Consider the following 12,407-nt stretch of genomic DNA (forward strand, 5'->3'; position numbering starts at 1 on the left):
GGAAGTATTTGAAATGAGAATTACCCATGAGTGACTTTCCATGGTAAACCACTTACCATTTCCAACACAAGGCTAGAGTTGCTTACATATATATTTTCTAAAGTTCAATTAATTGAACTGGACTACTTGTGTAGTAACAATGAATATTCAAATGCTGTTGTAAATGTTATTTGAAGTTAGTTTGAAACACAGATTTTCTCTAGGATTCTAGTTGAGAAACCAATATAATATAATCTTTGTCAGTACATCATACAACATAAACTGGTTGACAGCTACTGCAATCTCTAATTTAAATGATGTGTCATTTGGAGGCTCTGTGGCGACTCAGATGTACAGATACTCTTACAATCTAGTAGTCTAACACAGCAACTTAGAGAGGTAATAAGATGCATTTCTATCTTAAGATGAAAGACTTTATCATAAACTTTGAGATGTGAGTCAGGTTACTATGCAAAGACTGTTGCTTTGTTTGTAAAACTGAAATCACCAGCCAAATTTTAGGGTGTAGAGTGTATACCAATGCAATTTTTATCATAGTTGTATTAACGTGGGCTGACATAACAAAATACCATAGACTGGCTGGTTTGCACTACAGGCATTTATTTTCTCACTGTTCTGGAAGCGAGGAGTCAATGATCAATGTGCTAGCAGTTTGTTTCTGGGGAGGCCTCTCTTCCTCCTTCACACTGTGTTCTCACATGGCCCTTCCTCTGTGTGTGTGGAAGAGAGAAGGGTGGATGCTAAGGGAAAAGAAAATAGAGATCTGGTGTCTCTTATAAAAACACCAATCCTATCAGAGTAGGGACTTATTTTTACAACTCCATTTAACCTTAATTCCTTCCTTAGAGGCCCTATTTCTAAGTACACCCACATTGGTATCTAGAGCTTCAGCATATGAATGGGGTGGGGTTTGCACAATTCAGTCCACGACAGTAATCAAGGGAAAATAAATGTTAACATGGCACTTCGAATCAATATGATTTTCTGGTGACATTATAGCCAGAAAGAAAATATTTCTAGAGATCTAGATGTAGATCTCTAGAGAGAGAAATCTGAACATGATGATTTCTCTGGATTTGGACATGATATATGGGACTTTTGACAGATTAACCTGCTTATTTGTAAATATCCAGGTTCATCATTCTAGATGTAGCACAAGGTTAATAGATTCTAGCTATTTACTCTAGCTCATTCAGTAACAAATGTTAAAATCACAAAATGGACTCAACAGCATAGCAATATCTATTATCACATTATGGGAAGAAGGAGGATCATTGAATCAATGTTGAATAGTTTCATACTTAGAAAAATGGGTATTCATTCCCCTTCATTTTCCTCTCTCTCTTTTTTCCCTTTCTCATAAAGCTGGTTGAATGTCAAGTTTGAGGTTGCAATATGGATGAACTTGAGCCATTACTTGTTTTAAAATTCTTTGAATATTTCTTTACTTCACAGGAAAGTTTCACTACTATCAAGGTGACTTTAATATCTCTGGAGTCACATACAATGACAGTTGTCAAAATGCAGCTTCACAAGCCAGCACAATTTTTAGCAAAGATATTGAGACTAAGGTAAATCAGAGATTTCTTTTATTACTTTCATTATAAATTTTATTTAAATAATATGTGATGGCTTTTTTTTTTTTTTTTGGTCTTATGACAGATGTTGGATGCATTTCAAAATTCTGGTATATATAAAGAATATATTGACTCTAAGGTCATCAAGCTTACGTAAGTACAAATTCAAGATTTTATGGAAGGGAAGTAAGTAATGTATCACAGAGCCCCTGTTTTAGATGACAACCACCATGTAAAACAGATTAACAGAAATAAAGATGAAGTGGTTGGGGGAGAGAAAAAAGAAAGGAAAGATGGAAGGAATGAAAGAAGGAAGGAAGGACGGGAGGAAGGAAGGAAGGAAGGAAGACAAGGAAGGGAAAAGGAAGAGAAGAGAAGGAAGGGGAAGAAAAGAGGGAAGCAAGCAAGCTCACTCTCCATAAACTACAATATCATTGTATTTAGACAATTTCTGCCTAGGGCAAGAAATGTTATATATAAATCTATATTCCTCTCTGTATTTGCAGGGGAATTATAAGGTTGTTGGTGGTTTTAATCAATGTCTGTAAGAAAAGATAACTACAATTGCATGTAAAAATATAGTCCAATCAGTTTTTTTCTACACATAACCACCTGTTCTCTCACCCGTATCCATCTCTGGCTCACTTTCCCTAAAATAATCTTTTTTTTTTTTCTTAATCTCTTTAGTAACTACCATCCTTGTCATGGCTATGGAGCAAAGTGTATCTTTTAAGATAACACTTGTTTAAATATGCTCTGAAGAGTGCTTCGGGGCAGTAGTGGGAGAAAGGGAAGCGGGAGCAGGGTTGGTATATGAGAGAAGTAATAACCGTAGAGAACACTTGTACTTTGGCAATTGCTGCATCTGTTCTGGGGAATTTTGAATTCCTAAACAAAACAAACAAAATCCAGCTGACCAACAAACCAACTTCCCTAGTGGCAAATAAAACCCTTCAAAGACCCTTCAATTGATCATAACTATTTGAAAATAGAATTGTGCATGCATTTATTTTTTAAGTAGTGATTACTACAACTTTTGGTTTGGAAGTCTTCCAGAATGAATTAATCTTTTTTTTCTGATCATTAAAAAAGAGGTACTGAATATACAATCAACATTCTCTTACAGCTTTAGAGTTATCTTTCTGAGTTTTCTCATTGAATAGATTTTTTGGGGCAGACTGATCATGTATAAGAAACAATAGGAAGAAGTTTAATATTGACCCTTAAATAGATGTTGGATGTTGTCTTCTGAAAATTTTCCTGTCCTGACTTTATTTTTTCACATATCTCTAACATTATTAGAAAAAGTTCTGTATGAAAACACTGATTTTTATTATATATTATAATAAAAAATCTCATGGTGATCGTTTGTTGGCCAGTATTTATGTGTTTAAAATATGTGTTTAAAATATTCTGATTTCTAGTTTGTGGTCCACAGCTTCTTCCATAGATAGTACATTTAATCCAGTTAAAATATTTTTAGTAACGCTTGTACTTTATACATACTAGGAATTATCTTTGTATCATTCTTTAATGTATGTAAAGGAAATACAATGAAAACATTTGGAATTCAGTCAAAACACAAAACATCTTTAAAAAAATCAAGAAGTAGCACATTAGAACATTTCTTTCTTTCTTTCTTTCTTTTCTTTTTTGAAGAGGTTTTTGCTATAGGGCGCGTGCGCTCGCCAGACAGACAGAGACAGAGAGATAGAAAGTGAGAAATCACCCTCCGGGGGGATGGTCACGCCACAATCCCTTCTCCTCCATTCTCCTCTCGGGATCTTGGTCACGCACGCACATGCACCCGGCGTGAGTTTAAGCCACCAGGTCCAGGACTCTAACCACGGTCAACTACGTGGGAGACCAGCGCCATTATGCTAACTGCTGGTCCCTCTTTTTCTTTTTTTTTTAAGAGAGATTTTTGTTATATGGCACATATGCTCACTGAAGACAGAGAGAGAGAGAGGGACAAAGAGACAGAAATGAGAAATCACCTCCTAGGGGAGATGGCCACATCACAATCTCTTTTAATCCACTTTCCTCTCAGGATCTTGGACACACAAGTGCATGTGCCCAGCATAAGTTTCAAGCCGCTGGGTCTATTGACTATGTGGAAGTCCAGTGATATCACCATTCACCATCTGCTGGTCCCAAGGATATTTCTGTTCTTTGTAGGCCTTATGCCAATGGTTCAAGTGTACAGTTACAGTTGACATTCAAGTTTTCTCCAGCAAGGAGAGAGAGCATGAGGACTCAAATCAAAGCTATCTTACAACAAGTGTTGAAAAACAACACAGGATCCTGGAATGCGGTTCCTGATTCCCTTAAGCTTATAGGTATTTAACTTACTTTCTTTATTTCTATTGCTTAGATTGCTGAAGTATTTTTTAAAAGTATGAGAAAAAATAAAACAAAAAGTTTCAGAAATTTAGGAAAAAATATGCTTTCCAAACCCTGGCACTCCTGGAAGTGACTTTGTAGTGCAGAGCCATAGGATATAGTGGCCTGTACCGTGGTAGGAAGGAGGGCTAAACTACAGGCATGCATGTGGTGTTGAAAAGATTGGCTGTATGTATGACGAAGAGGGTGAATAGTCCTATTTGAAGCTTCTTCATTCCTTCTTTTGTCAGGATTTCATGACAGGAAACAGATTTAGCATTTTCTTGGTTATTCAATAAGGAGATAGTTAGTGTTAGAGTGAAGTTGGTGATGAGAGTTCTCATTGATTCCTGTGGAGGAATTGAAGTAATACTACTTTTAACGAAAAAAAAAAAAGTAGAATAATTACCTAGAAAGCAAGGGAAGAAAATGATAAGATATAGAATGCGAAATTTATAAAGCTCTTGCTGATCTTACAAGGGTCTTAAAACTCACTTGGATGTTAAAAAGCCTGCTAGGGGATAAACATACAGTCTCAGAATCCAATTTCATGGTTCTCCCAGTCAGAAAGTTAATTCTAGTGAAAACTTGATAGGCTGGCAACTACCAGTTATAGTTTCTTTACATCAGTACAGACTCTGTCACCAATGGGCCACTCACAAGATGTGAGAGTGAGGTAGGGCTTCTCAAAAGAGTAGTAGAATTCCTCTGGGGTAACTGTGGGAAAAGAAGGCTGCACTAGTTACTACCCCTCTTTGTCCCAGAGAGTTTAAATCAGCACTTACTAGTTCATCTTCCTTTAGTTCCTCCATCTTGTCTTTCTTTCAAAATCTCTTTCCAGTCAAACAGATTTAAATTTCAGTTAAATTCTCAAAATATTATAATTCAGTCTGAATAAGGACTTAATAAGCAGGAAGGGTCCAATGAAATAAATTTTAATTGAAAAATTTCATCCTTAGAATATATATAACTCTCAGTATTTCAGAATAAAGAGAATTATCATAGAAACAGAAATTAAGAAATTTGTGAGTGGAAGATTCTTACCTCCCTGATTGTTTTACTGCAACTATCATAAAACTAGGAACTTCCTTTTTATTTTGAGAGAAAGAGATTTTTTTCTATAGGGTGCATTTACTCGCTGGAAAGACAGAAGACAAAGAGACAGAAAGTGAGAAATCACCCTTTGGGGGAATGGCCAAACCACATTCCCTTCTCTTCCATTTTCCTCTTGGGATTTTGGGCATGCATGCACACACACATGCCCATCATGAGTTAAAGTTGCCAGGTCCAAAACGTGAACAACCGTGGGCTACATGGGAGTCCAGTGACATAACCATTACGCCATCTGCTGGTGCCTGAGAATTTCATTTTTTATTCCTTTACCTTTTCCTATATTACCTGGTAGAGACACAGAAAGATTGTAAAAAGATAACTAGTAGGAATTAGAGGGTTTATATTAAATATATAAACTAATTTAAATAGTTAAAATGATAGGCATAATTGGGCCAAAAAGATAACATTTATTTTCTTATGTTGAAGTCAACTGGTAATATTTTTTATCAATATAATGTGGAGCTTTTTTATTTATTTTGTTTATTACTTTCAGAAATCAGCAAGGATAATTCTGAAATGCTCACCAACAGCTGTAAGTTAAAAGACTTTTATTATAAATGCAATACATTCATAAGTGTTTTCTTTATAATCTTGTAAAAAGGATTTTTGAAGAAAATAATACTCTCAAAATTACTATAATTTCTCTTTTAAAAAATGTTGGTCTATGAATTTTTACATTTGTAAGGAGCAGTACAAAAAGGTGAAATGAAAATTACTTTTAAAGAATGAAATCATGAATGAAGAATATGTCTAAGTCAAAATAAGAAAGACTGCAGAAAAACATGAGGAACAACTTAAGATAGAACACAACAGAATACTAAGCTATATTAAATATATTTATTATGAGATGAAATCAGTCCTGTATCTTTAAAATAGTCTATTTAAAGTGTCATTCATTCATTTACTTTTATTTTTAAATTGCTGGAGGGTGCATGCACCTGATAGAGAGAGAGGAGAGAGAGAGAGAGAAAGAGAGAGAGAGAGAGAGAGAAAGCATTCCCCCATGGTGTGTGGTCATGCTGAAATTATTTTTCTCTGTTTATTCATCCCATCAGAATTTTAGGAACACACACACACATGCAGCTGGTATGTTTTTCAAACTGCAGGGGTTGGATTTGAATGATAACTAGCTCTGTGGGATTTGGCTCCCAATGCACAGCATTTAACCACTGCACTATGGGACTAGCTCCATGCATTCATTTACTTTGTGGATCTGTGGGTAGTATCTGTTATTTATATAGCACCTTACAAACAGCACTGCATATGCTATGCAAGATGCAAACAAACATTAATGAAGCAAAGACTCCATCTTCTAATGTAAAGACAAGAATTATAACAAATAGATACAATAAAAGAAGTAGTTGAAAGAAGCTTGAAACCGGAAAAGAGGGTAAGTTGAGTCAGCCAAATCAAGACAGGGTGGAGAACCATCATGAGTATATTGCAGGAAAGAAACAGCATGAATTAGGAGACACTGGACAGTCACTAAGTCATTTCAAGTAATGTTTAAAGATATTTTCTTATAAAGCATAACCAATCAAGATATTTGCTCTTGTGTAAATAAATTCTTTCTCCAGGTTGTGGGAGACAATTGGTCAACAGTGTCATAGCTGGCAATAAAATTGTGAATGGAAAAAATGCCCTGGAGGGGGCATGGCCATGGCAGGCCAGCATGCAGTGGAGAGGCCAACACAGTTGTGGAGCCACTCTGATCAGCAAGAGATGGCTATTATCTGCTGCTCACTGTTTTAATAAGTAAGTTTGAAAGTTTGGCTAGAGTAAGATCTGGGTACAAGCTTATTTCGGATAGTCTGTAGCGGATAACCTAAATATGTAAAAGTTTACCGCAAACAGGAAAAATCTACCGATTACCTCATATTTAAAGGGCAGGGAAAGCACTCAAATTTGGGAATTGAGCAGAAAGTAAATGGAAATAACTAACATTTTTCAAATAGCTACTTGGGCTGACATTAGTGCTTTACTCACATTGTTTTACTTATTCACAACAGTAATCCTGTATGGAAGGTATAATTTAACCTGTTTAAAAATGAGGACATTAAGGTTCAGGAAAGGTTATGTAACTTGGCCGAGATCATGCTGGTCTTAAGTAATGGATATTGAATGTGCATCAGGTATACCTTATTCCAGTTACAAGGTACTTGTCTGGCCATTTGGGGCTGAGGAAATTTAAATGTCATGTATTAAAAGTATAAGGCAGTATAGTGTAGTAAACATTATGTGTATGACACAGATAGTAAGTACAATGGAAATTTGAGGAAGAAAGAGAACATATCCAGTGGACGTAAGACTTGATCTGGACCCAAAAGAAGGAATATTTGATTAGGAAGGGTTGATAGATGGGAAATAACAATATGCATTTCAGGTTGAGAAAACATCCTTTAAATGTATGGAGATAGAACAACACAAATTGTATTCTGTGGATAATAAACAAAAAGAGCAATTTGAAGTAGAGAAGATTTTGTAAAAGAAAACATTGGAAAATACACTTAGAAAAATTAGTTTTATTAATTTTGAACATCTATAATTGACAAGAAACTTACTAAAACGTTTATTTCACAAAGTACATTTGTAAGATTTACCTTCCTAAAATAATTTTCATTTCATTCTTTTTATTGCTAGAGGATATGCTCATTCACACATGTGTACATGTGCACACATGTGTGCATGGAGAAGAGAGAGAGAAGGACCTCCAGTAAGACACAGTCATGCTGCAACCTTTTTTTCTCCATTTCTCCATCCTCTCAACATTTTGAGTATGTGTGTACATACATGCTCCATGCGTTTTGCAAGACTTTGGGGCCGGGATTTGAGCTATGGTCAGTCATGTGGGATCCGGCTCCCAATGCATAGCACTTAATCACTGTGCTACAGAGCTAGCCTGCAATTTTCAAAATGTAGTGCAAGGGCCATGACTGTAGGAGTATTTGTCAGAAGTACAGATCCTTAAGCAACATACTAGGCCTTTTAAATGTACATCTCTGGAGGTAGAGTCCAAGCTGAGACAGAGAATGAAGTTTTAGGAAGTCATTGAGTGTATAGTCATGAAAGATAGATAGCTTAAAGTGTAGCATGACAGTCTACCCTTACATGACAGTCTTGAAACCTTTTAAAAAAAAATGGCACCTGCCGTTAAATAGGATGTTGGGTCCTAACTTGAGAAAGATTCTCAGTGGGGAACTGAAGAAGTTGATGAGAAAAGTCTAAATAGAAGCCAAGATGCATTGTCTAGTATTTGTAAGAAGGTGACTGGGTGAGAACAAGTTACATTTTTTTTTTTTATATAGACAGATGCTCAGATCCTGTTCCAGGCTCTTGGAACCTAAGATATATGGCAATAAGGTTAATTCTGGACCCCATCCACTTATGGAATTAAGGATGTTTATATAATCCCTGCCCAAATCAAATACACAGAAACTAGATGAAACTGAATTAGCAGGAGAATATTTGTGATACTACTTGGGAAGATCTTCAGAAAGCTGGCAGGTCTAACAATCCTTTAAGCTATTTTTTATATATGACTACAGTATTTCTAACATCTCCATGCCAAAGACATTTTGAAAAACAAGAATTTAAGTGTTTTGTAATGTTTAGAATCCTCATGCTTTACGGCTATGAAATAATGATCACTAAAAATACTGTCATGACTCAGAAACTGAGAATATTGTAATTACATTGTGTCCTCCAGGAGAAATAGTTCACAAGATTGGACTGTCAACTTCGGAACTATAATAAATAAACCACGTTTAAAACGCAAAGTCCAAAACATTATTTTACATGAAAATTATAGCAGCCCTGGGGTTCATGATGATATTGCCCTCGTACAGCTTGCTGAAGAAGTCTCTTTTACAAAGTACATTCGTAGGATTTGTCTTCCTGAAGCCGAAATGAAGCTCTCAGAAAATGACAGTGTTGTGGTTACAGGATGGGGAGCACTTTCTATGGGTGGTAAGTTTTTCTACACAACTATAATAGTTTTACAGGACTAGTTATAACCAACCAATCAGTCCCTCCTGCAATTAGTCAGTCAGTAATATAATGAAAAGAAAACCAAGCAGCAGAATGAAAGGCATGGCATCCTATCATCTCCACTTTCTATAATGTCTCTGGGAGTGGGAATCAGAAAAATTGGAAAGATGTGTGAGGTAGCCAACTCTAACAAGCATTTGAAAGAGGCTAATATATAGCTTGTGTCCAGTCTGGCTCTTTGTAACCAAAAGAATCTGCTTTGTCCCAACAAACAAGGCCAAGATCCCTATAATATGCAGTATTTATTGCCTTTAGGTCCCTTTCCATTGGTACTTCAACAAGCCTTCTTGAAGATTATTGACAACAAAAATTGCAATGCCCCCTATGCACTATCTGGCTTGGTGTCCGATACAATGCTATGTGCTGGATTTATGTCTGGAGATGCTGATGCCTGCCAGGTACGTCCAGCTATGTTACCAAATCATTTTCTCCAAAGAGCTAATTAAATGGAAGGTTTTTTAGTCAACATAAGATTTTTTGGGGGGTGTGTGTGTGTATAATTTCCACATAGTAGCTTCTCATCTCAATGCATTTTAACATTTCTTAATTCCATTATGTATCATTTATGTATCTCTAGATATTAGAGATGCAGTAATCACTCCATTCTCTGCCCTCATGGAGTTTTCAGTCCAGAAATCCATACAAAGAACAGTACTATCAAGTTTATAAGATAAATTTGGTCCTATTCTCTGGGTAACCTGCAGAGCTAGAATGCTGCCTCCTGTCCATTGGAGTTGCAGCAGGGGGTTGAACATGTGTTCATGTCTCTCATTCCTCAAATGCTTCATCATGATACTTAAGCTCAGTGCAGTGTGCACAGACGCTAAGTCACCTTCCCCATGCTCAGGTCTGGACTCCTTTCGAAGTCAAATTCTGGTCTGCCCAATCCAACATTTGGCAGCTGTAGGTGTTATATTCTCATTTAAAAGAAACTCAAGGGTTCCAGAGTTCTTAGCCCAAAGAAGGTGGATTGCTTTAATGTCTAAGGGAGGTGACTCCAGGGGAGAAGTAAAAGAATTATTCAACAAGACAGAATCATAGGATTTGTCTTCCTGAAGCCAATATGAATTGCTCAGAAAATGACAGTGCTGTAGTTACAGGATGGGGAGCACATTCTATGAATGGTAAGTTTTTCTATTAACCTATAATAGTTTAACAAAATTAATTATTTCCCTCTTCTTCTAGAATGATTCTGGGGGACCACTAGTTTATCCTGACTCCAGAAATATCTGGCACATTATTGGAATAGTAAGCTGGGGTGACGGATGTGCTAAAAAGAATAAGCCAGGTGTCTATACACGGGTGACTTCTTATCGCAATTGGATTACATCTAAGACTGGACTCTGAAAGAAAAGTAACTATTTGATGAAACATAAAGACAACTGCAAGGTATTCTAATCTACTGTTTCAGGACTTTTTTCCTTTTAATTATTGGTAAACCAATAATTTTCTCTCTATAAAATATCATTATCTATGCCTTATTATATCTAGAACCCTGTCCATTCATTATTTATATCTTTCACTAACACAGAAAATAAGAAAAAAAAGAAAACAAAGAAGGCCAAAATACTATTTTTTGTAGCATTGTTCTGATCATTCTCACTATTATATTCAAAGTTAACCTTAATTTGTTTTTCAAAATTAAAAAAAATACATATTTTCTTAGCACAAGAACATATAGGGTAGATCTAGCAAATAAATTATTTTTCATCCTAAAAATCAGAATCACATTTTATTAAACTAGAATGTGAGACAAATAATGTACATTCTTTTTTTTATTTATATGTGAGGTGTTTGCATACCTCATAAACTCATACAATCTCAAGTTAGAAAAGAGATAGCAGAGATTCAACTAGACCAAGGGTTTTAATTCATAGATAACAAACTATAGGCCAGAAAAGAGGATTTGTTTGCTTAAGGTCACTTTTCATCATCTCTAATAAACCGATGAATTACTCTCACAAAAATATATCCACATTGAGTTTAGATTCAAATGTTGTCAGGCATTAATGAATGATGTTAAAGTTGCAATTAATATTTTGCATGAAATTTGCATATGACATTACCTTCAAGTTTTTCTTTTGTCATTTGTTGCCTTTTGTATTTTGCAGCAAATATAATGTACTCCTTCAGGGCAGGGGACCGTGTGGCACCTACTTTGGAAGCAGTCCTTACAGTGAATGTGCAATCATTTGGAAACTGACTTTGTAATCGCTACAAATAAGTTGTGCAATTTCCTAAAATAAAAAAAGGAGCCCCCAATTTTAAAGACAGCTAAAATAAAAGAATAGTACTTTCTTTAGTTGCTTGTGGTGATATTCTTTTATTCTTTCTTTATTTTAAAGTGCGACTCGAATGACCTGAATAATGACATCATAACTAGGTGTGAGAAGATGTTCATCTTTCCCCTTTTCTTTTTTTGCTATAGGGCATGTGTGTGCGCCAGAAAGACAGAGAGAGACAGAGAGACAGAAAGCAAGAAATCACCCCCCAGGGGGGATGGCCATGCTGCAATCCCTTCTCCTCCATTCTCCTCTCAGGATCTTGGGCATGCACACACTCGTGCCTCGCGTGAGTCTAAGCCACCGTGTCTGGGACTCGAACCGCAGTCAACTACATGGGAGTTCAGCAACATAGCCATTATGCTAATTGCTGGTCCCCATCTTTCCCCTTTTCTCATCAAATATTTATTGAACACCTGTCTGTTCAGGAGCTATCAGGTATAGACAAATTATCTTCCTTCAAGAATGTTACATTTAATGGAAGAAGATAGGTAGTAAACATAAAAATAATATACTTTTAGATTACAATAAATGTTGTACAGGAAATAAAATGTAGTATAATAAAAAATAGTGGACATATATAGGGTGGAACATATAGAGTGGCTCTATAGAAGAGTACTGTAGATGTCTGAATAAGCTCACTCAGGGGGTGTTTTCACAGCTGAATCTGAACAATGAAAAGGCAAAACATAGAAAATGTCTGTGAGATGAGAAAGTCAAAGGTGACAAGTGTAAGGCCTTGAGATAGAAGTAAGTGAGGTGGGTGTGTGGGGAAGAAAGAAGGCCAGTGTGTCTGAAGCCTGGAGTGAGATGGCGGGGAGTAGATGAAAGACTTAGCTGGGGGCCAAGTCAAGTACGGCTTTCGAAGCCATAGCAAAGACCTTGGATTTTATTTTAACTGCAATAAGAGGCTTTGGTGTTTTTCTGAGCAGAGGAGGGAGTGAGAGGAAGTAACACACACTGGAAAGGATTACTTTAGATCTGATGAAGGAAGTGGGCTGAGGCA

The 12,407-nt window shown here is 36.2% G+C and overlaps 1 protein-coding gene across 1 annotated transcript in view; it reads left to right on the forward strand.

Annotated features, from left to right (window-relative positions):
- LOC102497107 (transmembrane protease serine 11B-like) overlaps window positions 1–10,466 on the forward strand; it is a 20,441-nt gene extending 9,975 nt beyond the window's left edge. The window contains exons 5-12 of the mRNA XM_006165328.1: window positions 1,456–1,571; window positions 1,663–1,730; window positions 3,756–3,916; window positions 5,566–5,604; window positions 6,650–6,827; window positions 8,779–9,038; window positions 9,375–9,517; window positions 10,305–10,466. Of these exons, the coding sequence (XP_006165390.1) occupies window positions 1,456–1,571; window positions 1,663–1,730; window positions 3,756–3,916; window positions 5,566–5,604; window positions 6,650–6,827; window positions 8,779–9,038; window positions 9,375–9,517; window positions 10,305–10,466 (1,127 nt within the window). The remainder of the gene's footprint in view (window positions 1–1,455; window positions 1,572–1,662; window positions 1,731–3,755; window positions 3,917–5,565; window positions 5,605–6,649; window positions 6,828–8,778; window positions 9,039–9,374; window positions 9,518–10,304) is intronic.
- The last annotated feature ends 1,941 nt before the right edge of the window (window positions 10,467–12,407 follow it).

The sequence above is a fragment of the Tupaia chinensis genome, unplaced genomic scaffold, assembly GCF_000334495.1.
Source record: "Tupaia chinensis unplaced genomic scaffold, TupChi_1.0 Scaffold143894_1, whole genome shotgun sequence".
In the NCBI taxonomy this organism is placed as follows: Eukaryota; Metazoa; Chordata; class Mammalia; order Scandentia; family Tupaiidae; genus Tupaia; species Tupaia belangeri.